Source organism: Scatophagus argus, chromosome 20, assembly GCF_020382885.2.
Source record: "Scatophagus argus isolate fScaArg1 chromosome 20, fScaArg1.pri, whole genome shotgun sequence".
NCBI lineage: Eukaryota > Metazoa > Chordata > Actinopteri > Scatophagidae > Scatophagus > Scatophagus argus.
In genome coordinates, this window is record NC_058512.1 from 1,303,209 (window position 1) to 1,323,153 (window position 19,945).

At 46.6% G+C, this 19,945-nt stretch overlaps 1 protein-coding gene across 5 annotated transcripts; it reads right to left on the reverse strand.

Moving 5' to 3' along the window:
* Positions 1-166: 166 nt before the first annotated feature.
* Positions 167-19,709, reverse strand: zmiz2 (zinc finger, MIZ-type containing 2). Of its 5 annotated transcripts, XM_046375819.1 has the most exons (21): positions 17,730-18,297; positions 13,501-13,865; positions 12,728-12,830; positions 11,402-11,519; positions 9,703-9,905; positions 8,687-8,855; positions 7,974-8,180; positions 7,639-7,851; positions 7,340-7,423; positions 7,049-7,226; positions 6,697-6,838; positions 5,981-6,059; positions 5,659-5,790; positions 5,460-5,565; positions 5,000-5,157; positions 4,854-4,921; positions 4,700-4,768; positions 4,360-4,601; positions 3,847-3,968; positions 2,628-2,837; positions 167-1,864 (listed from the first exon to the last, which is right to left on the reverse strand). In XM_046375819.1, exons 3-21 carry the CDS (start codon positions 12,775-12,777, stop codon positions 1,757-1,759), a joined length of 2,658 nt encoding a protein of 885 aa, XP_046231775.1. In that variant the 5' UTR covers positions 12,778-12,830; positions 13,501-13,865; positions 17,730-18,297; the 3' UTR covers positions 167-1,756. The 5 variants fall into 5 exon arrangements, with proteins under 5 accessions (XP_046231775.1, XP_046231772.1, XP_046231773.1 ...); XM_046375816.1 differs by lacking the exons at positions 13,501-13,865; positions 17,730-18,297 and adding an exon at positions 19,549-19,705; XM_046375817.1 differs by lacking the exon at positions 13,501-13,865 and having other exon boundaries at positions 17,730-18,296.
* Positions 19,710-19,945: the final 236 nt, after the last annotated feature.

Genomic DNA, 19,945 nt, shown 5'->3' on the forward strand with positions numbered 1-19,945 from the left:
GTTTAATGTCCTTCCAGCTGGGGAAAAAGTGAAGAGGCTGAGATTATTTCATCTGGAAATTTAAATCTGAAACATAAGTGAAGCATCTGCAGTGAAATCTGCTCGTGTGTGACGTCATGTTAGAGCAGCAGTTTACTACTGGAGACACTTGAAAGCCCCAAAACTCTTTTCTCAAATAAAGTGATTTTTAATTCTGAGTTTCAGAGGGACAAGGTAACTGTCGATACAATGATGATTATGATTAAAAAATAAATAGAAAATAATGGCAATTACAATGCGCTTACAAAATACGTGTGGAATAGTTTACATATTAAAAAATTTTTTCCTAGCAAATTTGCAGTTAAATACTCCTCAATTTCCAAATAAAACATTATTGTGTCGCTTCAATTTATTTCCTGCTGCCTTTTCTGACCACAAAATCGGAAAATGATTCGTAGAAAAAGACGCCAGCTTTAAAAAGTGGTATTAAGAAATCATTTCTGCGTCTTTAACTGCGTTGCTTAATGTCAGCTGACGGTTTGTATGACTGATTTTTTACAGAATCTTCTCACACACAGCAAGTATACAGTGACCCATTATCCAACTAATAACATTAAAATTACCATGGTTAACAACTGGTTTGATACACACACGTTCTCTAATGAAAACAGCTGATTATACAGTACAGAAACCCGTGTCATGATGGGTTATACATGTGAAAAACATACTAACAGCTTTCAAATGGCAGAAAATGCCATGACACACGGCTGTACTCATTTACAGTATGCCTGAAAAGCCCCAGGAAGAGAGCGAAAACCAACCGAAGACGAGAGTCCATACGTTTCACAGTGCAGAAGAACCTCAGCTCTCCCAGCTTCACGGAGGAAAACAAATGTCTTCTGTACAGCTTCATTTTATTCCTCGTTCCAAAACGGGAGGATCTTTTCACTTTTAACTGCCCCTATCTTACATCATCACATATTTAAAAGGTCAATTCTGTGAAATTACAGATTTCTCTCACTGCCATCAAATCCCATCAAAAAAAGCTTAAACTCAACATTCAGTGGATCCACTAACAAGGAGCCCAACAAAAACTACAAAAACTAATTTTATGATAGTGTTTGATCTTTAAAAGTTTAGTTTTTTCATTTTATCTAGTTTGACTGTGACAAATACAAATAAAGTTTTGAAGGATCCGACCTTCACTGGGCTTGGGCCTGGAAAGTCAGAAACACGTCGCTGGTCTCAGGTTTTTCATGGGACTCGCTGACAGGAAGAAATCTGGAGAAAATCTCGAGCGTTAACCGTTAACGCAGCGGCTCCCACACCGGGAGGTTACATGGGGGGACGAGTAAAGCACAGAGGAGTTTGTGAAAGTGAACCTGAACAGCAGAAATGTGGTGTTTGTGTTACTGAATAATCTACCAGGAGAGTGTGTGTGTGCGCTTGTTAAGCAACAGAAAACGTTTGGAACCGCTGCATTAATTAGCTGAACACACCCCAGCTTTCACTGTTCTCCGCTTCATCTGATAAATCTATAAATACAGAAATATATTTAAACCCTTCAGCCTGCGGTTTGTGCTATAGTTTAAAATGCTGGTCTGCAGTCAGTGCGTCGTGCTCTTCACGCTCACGATGACGTGTTCATGTTCCCTCCTGTTCTCGTACTCTGCACTGATTGGGCGTCAAAGCGCAGTCCAGTCGAGCCGACAGACGCCGCCGTCCTCGACCGACGAGGGCAGGACTCCAGTCAGGCTGGACGGGATGACGAAGGCGGTCAGTTGTTCTCGAACAGAGACAGCAGGTCATCGCTGCTGTTGTTGGGCAGGTCGGGGGGGCCCAGGTAGGACAGCAGCTCGTCCGGGTTGGTCAGCTCAGGAAGAAGCTAAGTGACACACACAGAGTGGAAAAACAAAGAAGGTCAGTTTAAAAGTCTGTATGAAAAACATGTTAGGGACGAGCGTTGCTTACAGGAAAGAGTCTTCCTCTTCCTGTTACCATGGTTACTGTCACTGATCGGCTGCCCCTCAGTCACAAATGTTTCGGTGCAGGTTAAACCGAGAGGGAAAATGTGTACTGGAATCAGCAGGAGAAGAGCCGTGAGCTGTTAGCTGTTAGCTGTCAGTAAGCAGCAGAGTCCTGCAGCGTGTTTGGCTAACAGAGCTAACAGCTAATGTCAAAGGACTGAACAGTGAACTGCAGTTTAATGTGACAACACAACAGGCTTCCAGTAAACACACGTACTGAAGTACTTCACCTGCAAACAGTTTGGTGGTAAAAGTACCCTGAGTGTGTATATTTGACCAACTTGTGTCAGAGACGAAAGTAAGCAGACAGGAACAGTGAGCAAGTGGTTGAATTGTGGCTTCAGGACACAAAGACCGAGACAACTGAGACACTGAGGTTTTAATTCATTCTGACTCACTAAATTCTCTCTGAGTTATTCTGTCTTTTACAGTTCAGTAAGTTTTCAATTTGCTTTAAACCTGCTTCTGCAAAAGAAATATAATAGTTTATATCCTTTTAATGAAATAATGTCATTAAAGAAACACCGTGAAGTAAAGAAACACTTCAATCAGTCATATTCAAGTCCTACAAACACTGTGTTGTTATGTCGCTGATCACATGATCAGCAAACTTCCACTCACATCTAGTGCATGATCAGCTCCATCTCCTCCAGGTGCTCCTGGGCCTCCCAGACCGAAGGAGGTTTCGCTCTGCAGCCGGGAATTCTGGGTACCGGCGTTCCTCTGTGGCAGCGGACTGCCAGAGTCACCGAGACTCTGATTGGCGTGGACGCCTGAACTGTGCTGCTGCAGGATATTATGGCCATGTTCGATTCGTCCAGCATGAGGCGTCTGACAGTGACGGAGCAGGAAGTCAAAGAGACCCAGAACAAGAGGAGAAACTTTATTTCACGGGCAGAAAAATGACAGCAAGTTCACAGAGGAAACACTCGTGGTCTCCTCTTAAGAGGCCAGAAGTGTGTGACAGTGGAGCAGGACGGACACGTTCTTGTTTCAGACAGCAGAGCAGCTGCCTGCGACAGATACGTGAGTCAGTATCGTCTCAGTCAGTGCTGTCCACTTCAGGGTCAGTTCAAGGCTCTTAACTGAACTCACAAGCCAGAAGGAAAAGACAGTCAGTGCTGCAGGAACAGCAGCACGATATCAGCCAAGCAAATAGTTCCAGGCTCTGACACCTCACAACAAATAGTTCCATCCCCAAACGTTTTTTATTACACTAACAGCAGGGAATAGTGTGTGTGCTGAGGACCATCTCCAGTGGCAGATGAATCCACGTTTGTGTTTTTCCCTTTTGGTTTGTGGTTATTCCTGACTAAACCCTCATCTGTTCTGGCTTTATAAAAGGGTCAAGAAACACAAGGCAGGTGGTGTGAGTTTAAACTCAGATTCACAGATCACAGGTTACAAATGGTTACCAAACCTGCTCAGCGTAGGGACACTGTGGGAAATAACCTCTGAATTCAAGTATGAATGCATGAAACACTTTTGATGCTCCTGGTTTTGGTCGTTTTGGACAGTAAGAAAGCGTATGACCAGCTTCAATATCAGATCAAAGCGATCTGAACGTCACATTCAGCCGGTGTGTGCCTCAGTTTGAGCTGTAGAACAGATAGTTCAGACTCTGTGAAGCGGACTCAGGCATCGGTGCCTTCTGGCCCTGGTCTATTCATACTCTGGTTGTCATTGATGCCTACTCAGCCGTTAAGGAAAATGTCCTGAGTGAGCTGAACAGAAAGATCCTGATCCTTGTCTCTGTGGCCAGAGGCTACGTAGAGAGGAGGGATATGTGCTCCGGTGGGGACATGTTATGCAACAGAGGGGTGCTGCGAGGTTGTCTCACCTGCTCAGACTGGTAGGGGAGGGGTGGCGGCGGTCCAGAGGAGGCGTACTCGCCGAGTGTCGGGGTGCCGGGAGTGTTGGGGAAGTCTGTGAAGCCCGTTTGGCTGGAGAATCCCTGACTCCCTACGAGACCCAAACAAAACACACATTACTTCCAGTCAGCAAATAAAAGCAGGTCAGTGAGGAGTGTTGTGATCAAGAACAGCACAGCGTGGACACAAAGAGCCTCCAGCCATCAGAGGACACAAGCGGGGGGATGGGGACACCGAGACTATACCGACTGGAGTACATGTTACTCACAGTACATACAGCACCAGTCAGAAGTACACACACTTCACACCATGGAGTTCTTCTAATCACTGACTGTACATAAAGATGGTTGACATGAGAGCACCCCATTTTTCTCAAAGATGGTTTCTGTCACTGAATGTTGTAATAAAGATCTAAAATAAAAATAAAATCCTTCATGAGACTGAATACTTTCCTACAATTCCTTCAGGTGTGTTGAATGTACCTGGCCTGTTGTAGTCTGGGGTGTTCCTGCCGCCTGCCGGCACACTGTGGTAAGGGGATGATGCCGGGCCCAGAGCGGCGATCATTTCCATCACATTGGGCAGGACCATGTGACTCGGGCTGACTGTTCGGCAGCGCTTCAGGACCGGGCCGTCAGACTCCTCCTTTATGTGCAGGTCGGGTTTGACGGGCACCGGCCTCCAGCCACACACTGGGTCTATGGTAATCTCCTCATGGTCCGAGCTGAGAGGAGGAGGAGGAGGAAGAAGATGCAGACGGGTTACTGGGCATCACATAGCTGTCACCACATGTAAAATCATTTCTATGAAATCCACATTTACTTTTGGATGTAGACAAGAATCCCGAGCATGTACTGGTCCACCTCCAGCCCCTCGAGCAGAGCTGTTTTACTGTGAACGACAGGAACAAACTGCTGGTTACACTTCATGCTGAGGAGGGACTCTAAAATCAGTGAGACGCTGATGCAGGACATACTTGCACACAGGACATCTCCAGGTTCCTCTCTCACAGTTCAGCTGCAGGTAGGACTCCAGGTCGAAGCACTACAGAATGAAGACACCACAATGAGCCAGTACAGTACAGGTACACAGTACATGTGTAATCGCAGTGCAAGAGCCCACCTGTATGTGTCTGCAGTCGTGACCTCTGGCTGGCAGCTGGATGCGTCTGAACGTGATCGGGCATTTGAGAGAAACCTTGATGGCCGTTTGCTCGACGCCGTCCTCTCCGTTGAGACCGGGGGTCCCCGGGATGGTGCCGCTGCTGAAGTTTCTCTTTACTGAAACAAAAAGATAAGAAAAAAGTAGTTTAAAGTGTACAGGAATAAAAAACAAACAGGTCACAGGCAGTTTAAAACCACTGGAAAACCCCATTTGGAGTTGTGTGTGTATACCATTAAAAATAAGAAATAAGATTTCAATCCAAGTTTGAAATGTACGTTTTTGAGAACTTTTCTGACATTAGGTTAACAGACTATATTTAACATTATCTAACTAAAACAGTTGTTCCTGGCTGCAGCACAGCACTGAAGTAAAGCACAAGTGCCTCTTCGGTTTCTCGGTGCGCTGGGTTTCTACTCACTCTTAGTGATGCAGTGCTCGGCCGGCAGGAGTCGCTTCTTCATCAAGCCCTGCAGGACCGACCTGACAGACGGCCGGTGGACCAACTGCAACACAAACAGGTGGGACTACGGAGAGAGAGGAGCGACAAAAGTAAGGTTAAAGTCAGATTTAATGTCAGAGGTTTTAATGTGTTGGACTGAGGCAGGAAGGCTACTTACACAACAGCAGGCGGTCACTGTGATCTGAACGGTGTTTCGTCCTGGTTGACACACCTGCTTCAGGTACAGGGGCTTGTGGGAGGTCTTGTTGTCACCTCTTTCAATACACAAAGGAGTCGCATTGACGCTCACCTGATTCAGAAGGAAAAAAATGATGTGACTGAATGGATAATCATCGTATTCACTTTTCAGTTTCAACGGCTGAAAATCAGTCCTCACATGAAGGAAAAAAGGCAGAATATAATAATAACAACTATTTAAGACACGATATCATCTGAAAGACCCAACCAATAAGCCACAAAGAAAAGCTCTTGACACTTACTTGCACAGACGCAGGCCAGTTAGTGTTCATCTGTCTGTCCTCGTGGTGGTAACACTTAAACTGCAGCTCCAGGTCAGGCCTGCAGGGGGCGACACAACACAGACCATCAGGGGCAGACTGGGTGGGGTTATCAAACATTCCTCATTTGTTTTTCCTCATCTGGTGTGTTTTTGTAAAAATCACACGGGGAGAGACACAGGGTGAGGTGAGCTGCTCTGGATTCACACCGAGTCCTTCATTCACTGTAACTCAGAGTGGAGAACCAGTCTGGAGTTTCGACACTGCAGTACACGAACAATAACAGCGTGGCCTTAACTGTCATTACCAACATGTTTCACAAGCAGTTAATGAGAGCCTGTTGCTTAACGTTAAGAACACAGACGAACAAACAGAGGCGGAAGAAGTACTCAGGTAAAAGTACCAAAAGTAAAATATTGGCCCTTGAACTGCAGGAGTTTCAAGTAGCAGAAAATGTAAATAGTTAATTAACTGCATAAAAAACTGATCCAAAGGCACAAACTCCTGACATTCACCAGCAAATGTTTGACATTTCCGCTAGAAAAATGACTGAAACGATTAATCAGTCAATTCATAATCAAAATACTGCCTCATCCTGCGCCATAGATGCATGTTTATCTTCCCCCCTTGTAACCGAGTTCTGTTTGTCTGACACAGAAGAAGAAACCAAGTCGATGAGACTGCGAAAGTCTTCCTACCTCATCATGAGTGTTTTGTAGACCGAGTCCCTCAGCTGGAAGGCGTGGTTACTGACGGCCAGGTTGTGCTCCAGTCTGAACGGCTCCAACACGATGCCGTCTCGTACCGGGAAGGTCAGACGCAGGTCGTCACTGGGGTTACCTTGGATGGAAAATGAGAACCGGCTTTTAGGGCATTTCCACCTTAGGGACAAGAACCTCCTTTCTCTTCTTGTGTTTTATAAATTCTCTTCTTGTTGGGATGTGCTCAGGTCCACACAAACAGGTGCCAGGTGTGATGTTAGAGAAACAAGTTTTCTGGAACGGATCGTCCTGTCTTAGCATAGTCTGAGCTTCCTGATGCGCGTCTCACCTGTCGAGGGCTGCTGGGCGCTGATGTTGGGTTTGATGTCTGGTGGAAGGTAGGGGGGCTTTGTGTCCTGGCCTGGGGACAGGTAGGGAGGCATGGACGTCCCGGGCGTCATCGGAGGCGTGGGATTCCCCCCCATCGGCGAGCTCGGATATCCGGGCATCACCCCACCCCGACCTGGCTGAGAGACGACCAGGACGCATGTTTAGAACTTTGAATCCCCTCATCAAACAATCCTCATGCAGTACATTTGGACATGTTATGACTGAACTGGACTGGACTGAGAGGAGTTACCCCGCTCACTGCAGCCTGTGTGAAGGCGTTGTATCCTCCCGCTCCCCCAGACGGCAGGCTGCCCTGGCCATTGAACGGCTCTGACTGGAGAACGACAGACAGGAAACGTGACACGATCCATCCACCAAAGGAGTTCAACAGTGCTGTGGAAATTAGATCTGATCCACAGGTTCTACCCCAACTGTCACGGGTGGCAAATGCAACTGAAGGTCGTTTTCATTCTCAAATAACTGAAATTCATTAATAATTATCAATATTTGAGTCAAATACTGATAGGAAAAGGCCTTGGAGCTGATTACCTTATAATACTGTGGAGGGTTGGGCTGGCCGGCTCCGGGGTTGAACTGTCCCGGGTTGTGTGATCCAGAAGTGTACTGTCCCATGAGGGGCATCCGACTGGAGGGGTAAGAGGGTGAGGGGGCACATCGCTGCTGTGGACCCGCCGGGTACTGCAGGGGCTGGTTAGGGTACCCCGACATCCCAGAAGAGCCGTACTGCTGCACGGGAAAACTCTGGAAACATAGCAGAGACAGGAAGACGTACTGAAGACTCACCTCATCACTCATCACTATAACACTTCAATCTGTCCATCAATTTCAACGACTAATAATCTGATATGAAAATATTCACTGACCTCTGAATGAAAGGGCCGTTTGAGCCCCTGCGGTCCACCTGGATACCCTCCATGCTGGGGCATCTTCTGAGTCTGGCCAGGGTGAGAAGGATACATGCCCCCTGTGGTAGGAGGAGGTCCGGGCCGGGAAGAGACCATCCCCGGAGGAGGGCCGCGGGGGCCCGAATGAGACAGGAACTGGGTGCCGTAGGCGGATGCTCCACCCATCTGGGAGGGAAAGGGAAGGAGGACAGAGGTGGTAAAAACACAGCATGGACAGCACAGGAGGGCTGACAGAGTGTGAACCCTGACGGTAAGAAAAGGAGGCCAGGATTCAGGCTAAAGATGATGATGTTAAAGCAGTTCTCTGCCCATCTTTATGTTCAGTGATTCAAATGTTGAGGAAAGCAGTGAGGTCAGCATCCTGTCCTAACATGAGGAAGAATCACACTAATGTGAACATTTGATTGCATTAATGTCATGAACTCTTTCATGCTTTGTATCAGTGTGTGTATTAGGACAGACTTTCTTCTTATTATTATTACTTTTATTGTTGTTAATCAAAACATTTCCAAAATCAGGAAAGTTGCTACCTCTGTGGGTCACTTAGTGACTTAAAAAGGCCCCACAAAAAGTTTTCCTGCATTTCATCCACTCCTGGACAGGCTCCATCTGCACTGGGTCTAGCTTTTAGCCAGTGCACACAGACATGTTCACCTGCCTGAAACATTTACCTGTCCGTAGTTGAGCTCCTGGTGCTGTTTTTCCTGTATGGCTGCAACAGTTGCCGTAGCAGTGGCAGTCGCCGTGGCAGCGGCGGCGGCAACAGCCGCTGCAGCAGCCTGAGTGAAGTCTGAGGGAGGCCGAACGCCCAGACCGGCACCTCCGCTGTTACCAGAGTAACTGCAGGGGAAGACGGGGGAGATCAGTGTGTGTGTGTGTGTGTGAGAGGTTTCGTCATCAGTGTGAGTCAGAGAGGTGGGTGAGAGCAGCCATATGTTGATGCAGAAATAAACAGAGACACTAAAATAGACAACACTGTTCTATTATCAAAGCCACCAGCAGGCAGGAGCAGTAACGTTCCTCACACACACTCCTCAGTGCTAACGGAGCAGCAAACTCAAAACTGCAAATCCGTCACTCAATGGAGGCTAATTATGTTTGCCAGCTCTCAGAAATGTCATCAGCTGCTGTAAAGAGCTGAATTTTATTAACTTTATTTCCTGGTCAAAAGGACGGACATCCAAACAATTTGGGTGTTTTGTCAACCCGTAAAAGAAATGCTCCAAACAGGAAACACTGCTCTACCTGGATGTCTCAAAGATGATTACAGGTGAAACAGGTACATGGATCTCATTATTTATCTTAAACGACTCCCAGTTAGTTTATCTGTGTGCATGTTGACCAGAACCGCACGCAAATAAAGAGACCATAAACTCCTCAGAAAACTCTTTGCTGAGGTCACAAATCAACTGAGAATAGACTAATTTTCTCATAAGCTTGAAACCAGTGGAGGCGCCCCCTGCTGGGCTCTGGAAGTTCTGCCCTCGCATTTATGCCTATGGCTAAACATCAGCATGTCCCCACTGTCACTGTCAACATGTTAGTACAGAGACGTTAGCATTTAGCTCAAATCACCATGAGTTTCCTGTCACTCAACACGATGAGTCACATTCACTTGCAGTCATACTGAGAGTAAAGCATTGAATCTTACTGTAGCTGACATTTGGCGAAGAGGAAAGCAGCATACCTTCCACCGTAGCCCGACGCCGGGTTGTAAGCAGCGCTGGGACGTCCATACATGATAGGCTGACCGTAGCCCTTAGACACAGCCTCTCCATACGACTGCTGGCCCATGAACTGGGAGCCCATGCCTGGACCCATACCAGGGCTGCCACCAGGCATCATGTGACCGCCGGAGCTCTCACCCGGACCCATGGGTGCACCGAACACCTGCATGGAGCACACAGACGGGTGTCATCATGGCGAACTGTCATGCATAAGTGAAGTTAAGTCCGCCTGTGAGAGGATGGCGGGGGAGAAACTAGAAGACAACATGCAGACTCCTAATAGTCACAATGAAAGTGAAACTGGGACTAAACATGAAGCAAAATGCCGACGTTCTTATCAACAGACATTCTGACGTCCACAAAATGAAATGAAATCAGTCACACTAAGTACATGTGACTCCAAATGACTGACTGAATGAATGAAATCAATTTCAGCCTCACACTTATAGAGGTTAACGCTTTTTTTATTTCACGGGTCATAACTGGCTAATAATCTTCTAGGAAGCTTCCTGGAAAGACATGCCTTTTCTACTGATAATATCTTGAAAGTCCTTGAAAGAAAAGCACGTTTCAAATCCAAGTGTAGACTCATTTACGGCTGTAACTAACAGTTATTTCATTATGGGTTAATTTGCAGATGCTTTGGTTCATAGGATGTGAGAAAAGTAGTGAAAAAATGTTTTCCTTTTGCAGCAATTTTGTCAATTTATTCTCTACAAACTAAACTTGACAATTAACCATAAACTGCAAGAACTTGTTTTCACACACAGTTTGAAGAGAAAGCTTGATGGTGTTTTAAATCAAGCACGCTGTGCTCTGCGGTAATTCCTATAGCACGATGACAGAGACAGCAGCGATACGCTTTTACTCCTACACATTATAGTAGGAACAAACAGGCATCACTGTGAGAAGTTTGGGACCATATTAACCATTCAACACTGAAAAATGCTCCAAAGGGCCAACTGAGGAGCGAAACCATTTTCTCTTTGAGAATGAAACGCGTTTCGGAAGCAGCTCACTCCTCCTCACAGTCAAGTGTAGGAGTGACCTTTAAGTGCAGATTGTTTGTTTGAGATGAGCCACATCGGGGCTCTGAGACGAGGACTTAGCCCACGTCTGCTCCATTGACAAGCTTGGAGGAGATTCTGCTGGCGGTGGACGTGTTTTACATGTGAGGAAACATAATCGCAGGGCAGTAACTCCAACAGGCGCAGACAAAGAAAACTGTGAAAGCAGCTTTACGTTTGTCGCTGACATCCTTCAGAAATGTCAGTAAAGTGGTGCAAGCTCATGTGAATGCAGCAGCTGCTATGAATATCTGTTGAAATAACACAACGTTCGGTCTCACCGTCTCAGCCAGAGCTCCGGGGAAGCTGTGGCCGGACAGATGAACACCGAGGGAGGCCGCAGATTCAGCCGATGTTTATCACTTCACACAATGTCACAATAAATTTGGATTATGGTCACTTTACAGCTACAGAAACATGATTTAATTTCACTAAAATCTCCACTGCATTCTCACTGTAGCGGGGTGATAAATACGAGCCTTGATTTCACACGTACAGTAAATACAAGCTCTTTATCTGCTGCTGCTGCTCGTCACAGAACATAAAGCAGGGGGAAATAAAAAATGTCCCCGGGTGCTGAGACATGTGTTACCTGGCTGTGTGTGGGATTGGTCACGCCCCACACTGTGGTTACTACAGAGAGAGATCCTGCGTGCTGATTGGTGCCTGGTTGCCAGGAGACTGGGTCATTTAGGAAGGGGCCGTCAGTGCTGCAGCAGGATGTGAAGCTGAGTTACTGGGATGGTTAGGAAGGTTCAGCAGAGCATTCACACATCAGCATTTTATTATTTCCTCATTGAAAACCAAAGTGTGTTTCACATGGGATGTTTATGCTTTAGCAGAACAGAGACGGAGCAGAATAAAACCTTAGAGCCGTAACAATTAACATGAGCATGGTTTACACATCTGACTGTTGAGGTTAACCCTCCGCTTCCTCCTTTTAAACCATTTCCTCAACAGGAAGCTGCCACAACAGCATTAATGCCCCACCACGTGTGCAGGTTTTAATGACATGGGCTCAACTGATGCCTTCTCGAACATTTTACTGTCCATCTGCTGGGCAGAGAATCATAAGCTTTATTTCAAATAAGCAAAATCTAGCTGGTTTCATCTTTCTCCTCCTTCCTTCTACTCACAGTCAGCCACATTGTTCTGAGGCGGCTCGTCGTGTCGGTGAGCTGCCGACACAAACGTCTTCGGGTTTTGTGGCCACACTCAATCACAAAGTGAACCCAATCAAGATGCTCACAAGAAGGCTGAGCAGGGAACTCTCGACAGCCGACTTCCTTAACGCTTTGTAACGAAGGAGCCCACTGAACTCCGCTACACAGAATTCATTTATTCGTTTTCTTTGGTATTTAAAACAAAACTCTGCAGAGAAAGCATTTCTTAACAAGAATTTTTAGCAGCGACACACCCGGCCTGCACTCTTGAATTAACATTTTCTTTATTGGAGGGACAAACAACAGTTAGTCTACCAGTTGCTAAAACATTTCTGCCCTCGCTAGTCAGCAGCAGAAATACTAGGCAGTTATTAAACTAATTATTATTATTCTTGTAACGCCCATGGAGGAGCCATTTCTAGAACTAAGGACACCTCAGTGTCCGGCAGGTCAGATATCAGCCTGCCTCTCTGTTGGTAATGTCAACATGTTACAGAACAATGTGGACATTTTCAAATGGCTCTGACGACGTACACAGTACTTCCCTGGACAACACTTAACCTTTCAGTTTAAACTTCTGGTCAGGGAAACACAGGAAAACCAGGCGTCACACGTCTTTGATCGTGGGTCATCATTTGGACAGAAAATGAGGTGAGGTGTCGCATGGTTCACCTGAGGACACTGAGTTTAATGTCACTACTGTGTGTGTGTGTGTGTGTGTGTGTGTGTGTGTGTGTGTGTGTGTGTGTGTGTACCTTTGTGGATTGGGAGGCAGGGAGGGTTTCATGGAGTTGAGGGGTTTCATCGGATGAACGGGGGGATCATCAGAGAGCCCCCACTGTCGTCGAGAGGCGGCCCCTGAGAGGGATGAAGACCCACACATAAAGAGACGCTAACTCAGAGCTCATTTGCTGCGCAGCAACAATTTATCATCACTGAAGCCCACACTGTGTGCACAAAGACACAGTGCCCTCCCACTCAGAGCCACTCACTTTAATCTCAGTGTGTGTGTGTGGACTGTGCACATCAAAACGTTAGCCTATCACTGACTGCTGTAGCTCTGATACCTCTCCGAGGAGGGGGAGGGGTGCTGGAAGCTAAATTTAGCTTGCTGATTTCAAAAGGAATTTAAGAGAACAGAGATGTGAGGAGGCAGACTCCCCTCGCTGTTCGCTTGTTCTTCCATTTGGTTCGTTTAATAACACCCCTGCATGTTTATGTGCCACTTTCCCTCCTCCGGTAATGTGTTTTCACTATTCTCCGCACATTCCTCGTCCCTGCTGCACCGCCGCTCTCCTCCTGCTAATGATTTTCTTTATCTGACGGTTTCCAACTGACATGCTAATTTTCCAACATCAGAGCCTTGAAGAACATCCTCCCCCTCTCATTTCTTCTCTTTGGTTTCCTTTTTGCACTTTGCAGATTTGGGTCAGACACCCCACATCTTCAGTAGGAGGAGGAAGGTGGTTGGTGTTGATGTGTGTGTGCGTGGGGGGGGGCAGCTGCTCAGATCACATGACCGCCGTACCTGGTTTCCCTCCTATCAAAAGGCAGCAGCAGCAGCAGCCTCCAGACGGCACCTTGTAACTTCCATCACAGCTCAGCAGCTGAACTACACAAAGGGGGAAACGTGTAAGATGTCTGTCTCTGTGTCAGACATCGGAACGACTGAGACACCACCCTGACACCACCCTCACACCACCTCCACCTCTCTTAGTCTCGTCGTCCTGACCTCGTCTTCATCAGCCGCTCGTCCCCTTCGTCTTCACCTTTTCCCCTTCTCGTCCTTTCGCTCGGACCTCTCGGCTGCTGCCATCGTCACACTGGAGGCACTAAATCAACCCTCGGCTGACCCTCCGAACCGCCACTCTGTTTTGCTTGGACCGATTTCAGCTTTTTGTGCGAAAGCAGATGAAAACAGAGAAGCTGAAGTTCAAGGTTATCAAGATGGCTTGATGTTTTAACCATCGCCCAAATCTATTTCTAGCTTCCTTTTTCAAAGAACATCATACTCATTACAGTTTAAACTTATTAACTGTTTGGTCCATGAACTGCCAGAAAATAAATCAAAAACACGTTTTCTCGGAGCCTGAGGAGGATTCATCAAGTCCAAAAGAGAATCAGTTTAATATAATGCAATGAAACAAACACATGCTGAAGGTTCTCATATTTGAGAATCTGAAACTCAAAACCAAAATCACAATTAATCTATAAAATGGGTAGCACATGACAGCAATTTCAAACCAGCCAAATATGACCGAGGATGTTAACACTGGGCCACCACAGGAATGAGCCTGAAAGTATCATCTGACTTTCACAGATAACTTCAGTTAAGAGCCAATTACAGAAAAGAAATCCAGGCAGAGCTCTTTCAAGAAGTGATCGGAGTGACCCCAATCATAACCAAAGCTTGTGACATCACCTTAGAATAATTTCTGCACCAAATCAAGCAGTTAAGCTCGATGGTAAAAGCAGATAATGCACATATTAGTCATTAAGGGTTAAAGTCTGACGAGGTGTCCGTGGGACTCTGTGGAGGCATCTGTGCTCCGCTGGCCCCCACATTGTCCATTAATTCCTGACTATGGACACCTCGAAGACACCTCAAGTTTTTCAAAAGCCATAACTCTGTTTCCCTGTTAACACCTGAGGGCTTGGCTAACACCTGGAACAATCATTCCCATCCCATGACGTTTCTATGCAATGGAAAGTAGCTCTCGTCCAGATTAAACAGGGTCTGTTTGGACATCAGAATCAGGACAGAGACAGCCTGAGCAGCTCCACTTTACTGACAACACTAACATTTAAGTTTCATGATCTGACATCAACATCAGCCTCTTCGTCACGATGTCGTGCCTGACTGTGACACAGTGACGTAAAGCAGCCTTTGCAGCCTCTTAATGTGATCACACACAACACACGACAGAATTAAATCACACACTTATCACTAATCCAAGCACGCTACAGTCGCTATACATTCATTTAAAGCTGTTGATTATGTCTGGAATCCAACTCAATTAACCTGATAATCAATCTGAGTCTTGACTAGCACTTATTAATGTTCAAGTGTGTATGAACTTCTTGAGAGACTAAACATGATTAACTGCTCCCGCTGCTACTTAATCAAATATAAAAGAAACACCCTTCAGTCATTAGATGCCAGTGTCGCTCTTCTCCAGCATGACACGACCGTCACGTAAATGAAGCCGACGGTTTTGAACGCCTCCGAGTTTAGACTGTTGGTGGGACAAGACAGCGTCTTTCAGTCTATTCTGATGTTTCTTAGACTGTTATTTATCAATACACTGACAAAAATAATGTGCAGACGAACCAATAAACACAACGCTGTTGTCAAAGCGTTGATAAGACACTGAAGGCATCATCACCGGCCAGCTGATCTAAATATAACAGGGCTGGATGTGTGAGTGCCGTCATGTCACCATGTCACATGTCTCGGACACTATCCTGTATGGAAAGTATTTGACAAAAGCTGCAACTTTAAATCTTTGTATACTGACTGAAGTTGGGACCAAGTCACAAGTCAAGTCCCAAGTCCTAAACTCTGACGTTCAAGTCCCAAAATAAGCCCGAATGTGCTCTTCAGGATGTATTTGAACGCACCCTGACGAGCACCCGCCCATAGACCTATCTGAACCAATCAGGAGCAGCGCTCAAATTGGGTCTAAAGTCACCAAATCTGTGACTCAAGTTTGACTCACGTCCACACCTCTGATGAGATAACCTTGTGAGATAAATCTGGACGAACCTTTAAAAAATCTGCGGTTTGCCAACTCAAACACAAGCATGTAGCAATGCAGTCACACGGCGGATTTATAACAGCAGGAGTTCAACCAGGAGATATTCAGTTTATAAAGATATGAAACACAAAAACTATACTGCATCAGCTGTTTCTGCTAGTTAGCCTGCCTTCATTGATATAAATGGGCTGGACAAAATAATGGAAACACCTGACAGTAACACAATAATCCAACTACAATCCTCTGAAATTATCCCTCAGCTGAATCCATTGGTTAATTAAGCATTTGATTCAGAAGAGAGGGTGAAAATTCCCCATCCTGCTTTGCCTGACTCAAAAACCCAAAGATATTATTTTTAATATGACACAAAACAGACAAAAGCAGTAAACCTGCACCACTGAGAAACTACAACCAGTAAACATTTGGCATTTTGGCCTGAAAAATGACTAAAACATTAAAATATCTGGCTATTCAGTCTGATTTGGTAGTTATTATTGTGGCACGCACACACACACACACACTGTTGAAAAGAGCTCAGCAGGTAAATTGGTTTGACACATATTTCCTGTTATTATGAGAGCGCTACTTTTGAAATTATTAGTTAAGTGCTTGACTACTATTAACAATGTCTGGAAGCTGAAAGCATTTTTCTGAATAAGCGAATCAGTGATGAAGGCCGTCGCCTGATAACTGGGCTGCCGGATGAAAACACTGCACAATACAGACACCAGCTTAACTGGTTGATGTGCCAGGCACCTGCCTTTAATACAGCACGCTAATTAAGAGTCTCAATGGGATCTGAGAGATGATCAATTAATAGCCTGTTAAATAGAGAAGAGCAGCAGCGAGAGGCACAGGTCAGCTCACAACAATAACAGGATATGATCACTCCAAGGTCTGAAAGGCTGTCACACTCTAACAAAAGACGCAGAGTAACTGTGAGGAAAAGATCACTAAAGGTCTGGATGTGCACGCATTAAGTGTAATCAATATGTCGTGAGCTACAGGTGCCTGATTAGTTATCACACACTAATAAGGCCCTCACTTCCATCGCTTCTCTGTGAGCAACAGACGCACATGAAACCCAGCAGAAAGCCAACATCTGGATGCCTCAAACACAAACCCTTGACTTCACTCTGCAGTTTGCAGCCTTTTCAGCCAGCTTCTTTATCGCAGCCTCTTCATGTCAACACTGACCAGAAACTAACTGAGCCTGGCTTTGAGCCAAGGCAACATGTTATTGTACCCATCCAGGAAGTCATGGGCAAAAACAGGCACTGGATGCCTCATAAACACATTGCAACACAACAAGAAGCCATGCATATTAAAAACAACTGCTGGGAAGCATGAAATCAGCTTGTGTAGAACATTTCTTTGGTGCTTTTGTTTTTAATCTGTTGATAAGATGAGAGCAATGCAAATGATGCCGCAGCAATATAAAAGCAAACATGCTGCTGAAATCTGCAGCAGAGCAGAACAAAGCATTTCAGCAGTGCTTTCTGTGGAGGAGTGCAGCCTCTCTCCGTCTTTCTGCATGTGTTACCCATCACCAAAAAATGAGACGTTTTCTTTCACCTACCTGAGCTCAGCTGCTCAATAAACGCACTTATGTTGAGGTTGCATTTCAGCGCCAGTTTAATTAGCAAGTGATAAAAAAGAAGCAGCAGCACCAGCACTCCTGCTTTGGCTGAGCTGCGGTGTGTTGGTATCGCAGGCTCAAGTTTGAATGATCCCTGGCTGTCTCGTTAGTGGCGGCGGAGGTCTGGAAACAGAGCTGTGGAGGCTCTTTAACACGCCGCCGCCGCTGCTGCTGCTGCTGCTGCGGTGGCTGCTGGCACCGTTAGCCGCTGACGGCTATGTAGCTCGCGTTAACTTTGAGTAACGGTAGCTTGTCTTGCGTTACGCTGAGTAGATATTCAGCCACAGAGCAACGACGACAGCTCGCTAAACAGCTATCCACACTAGCCTGAGCGGTAACGGTGCCGTGAGGAGCGCTTACCTTCCGCCTGCTCCAGCTGCCAGACGATGAAGCCGCTTGAGTGCAGACAGTTGCGTTAGCTAGCATTAGCTAGCTAGTTAGTGTCGCAGTCGGGCTAACGAGACGAGGCTGCCCGATGACCGCGTTGTCCAGCGATGTTAGACCGTTAAGAACATGTTTTACTTTGGCTTCTTTTTGTTTTCACATCCCAGACTGTTGAGGAGTAACTACACAGTTCAACGCTTGGAATATTATTGTACCGCTGTCATTTATTACAAACTTACATGCGGTGTCACCAATAAACAGCTATTATTAACTAGCTAATAACTATGAGGCTAATTAACGAACCAGCTAGCTGGGCCAATTAGAGTACGCCTGTAGCAGTGTGTGCTGGGGCAGGCCGTAACCTGGCAGCGCGGTCTACCTTCCTCATTGCACAATGAGCCTCTATAACATATTCATGAGATCACAGGGCTAATGTCTCCCACAGAGAAAGGCATTTCCCTGTCCCTCCTCCTACAAGTCAGGCGGCTGACTGACTGCAGACCAAAGCAGCAGATCGTTTTAGAGGAGAGTGTGGTGGTGGTGGTGAGGGGGCACAGACAATGACGTCATCCGCCAATTATCACGTATGTACGATACATACATGCATGCAACATGTTCTGTGGTTTCCACTCACAGCCAGCATGCACCTGCACCGTATGTCACATATTAGCTCCTCAGTGGCACACACACGCGCGCGCGCGCGCACACACACACACGCACACACACACACGCAGTGTCTGTGTCACTTGAAGCCAGGCAGTGTTTCAGCAGCAGGGCCAGCAGCGAGTGTTTTGGAGTCATTAGAGGTGTCTGCAGTATCTTGCCAGAGGGCAGTGCAGCGTGGAGAATAAAAAGTCCAACCTGCCTGTGTTTTTCAGACCTCTGTTGCCCTGGAAACAGGTGCAGAGACTTCCCATTTCTTCATTTTTTTCTCTACACTATCCATATCACTCCGCACCACCACCACCACCACCACCTCTACACTCCACACGCTACTGCTGCTGCTTCCTCCCCCACGACCTGCCGCAGAGTACAACCACACACACACACACACTCTTTGCACACAATTTCCATTCTACTGCAGTCATTTCACAATGTCACAGGACAGAGTAACTGACTCCTCCGCCACATAACTACACTCAAACCCTGAGAGGGTGCGCGCTGCTGAAGCCTTGACCCGGCTCTGACTCTGAGGCTGAACAACCATCAGCGCCGCAGCAGTCTGACCTCCGGGAGGGGGAAAAGGGAGGGAGATGGGGAGCGTTGAGGAGACAAAGAGGGAACAACTGAAATCAAGCACTGGTGGGAGTGAAAACAAAGCTGGCTGCTCCTGCGCTGCTGGTGTGGGCGAGCATTAAGGAGTTCATTTTATTCATAAAAGCCAGATATCACAGGGAACAGATTTTGCCTAAAGGGGAAATCTATACAGAAGACGACACCTTAGACCTTAGAAAGCTCTTGTGGAACCAACAGGCAGGACAAGACTACCTGAAAAGTGCCATCCTGCTCTCCCTTCCCTGAAAATGTTCAGCAGATTATGCTCACGGTTGTGTTATGTAGCGGCCGGGCAGATGGTTCACCATATTGCACACGCACACACACGCCCCTACTTCATAACCGTACGTGTTATTTTGAATATTCATGCGTAAAAGTGCTGAGGAGAGGAGGCATACGTGTTGCACAGACAGAACCGTCGGTCACACGGGGGACAGCACACGGTTACGCCGGCTCCGTCTCCTCACTTTCAGGCCTTTTTAAGTCATCCTTGTGTTTCTGCGCGGTTGTGTGTGCATACCATTGTAGTGACTTCTCTTTGGCAGCAGGCAGAACATTCCAGGGAAATGGCTGACCCAGAATAACAGAGGCAGGTCCTCCACCCTTTCGTTGCCCAAGCGCACTCAAACACATGACATTTGGTGTGGGGAAAACGCAGCCGCGCGTGCCGTGCAGCGTACGCAGCTGGGACAGCAGCGCGCATGACCGTCACCCCGAGATTCACGACGGCGTTGGGCCCACAGCCACTCTGTGACTCCACTGTCATGTCAAACCACAGAAATCACAATTTCCACCCTGCCTGCAGCAATGAGTGCAGGCCTGCAGCTAATCACTGTTGTCATTATTGATGAAGCCTTTGGGCCATAATGTGTCAGAAGATAGTTCAAAATATCCAAGCCGATGACGTCAGACAGGTG

Coding starts and splice junctions, on each gene's coding strand:
- zmiz2 (XM_046375816.1), bottom strand. CDS start 19,585: ATGTTCTGCCTGCTGCCAAAGAGAAGTCACTACAATG. Junction 8,181..8,686: donor AGGAGCTCAACTACGGACAG/GTAAATGTTTCA, acceptor TTTCCCTCCCAG/ATGGGTGGAGCATCCGCCTA. Junction 4,922..4,999: donor ACGACTGCAGACACATACAG/GTGGGCTCTTGC, acceptor TTCATTCTGTAG/TGCTTCGACCTGGAGTCCTA.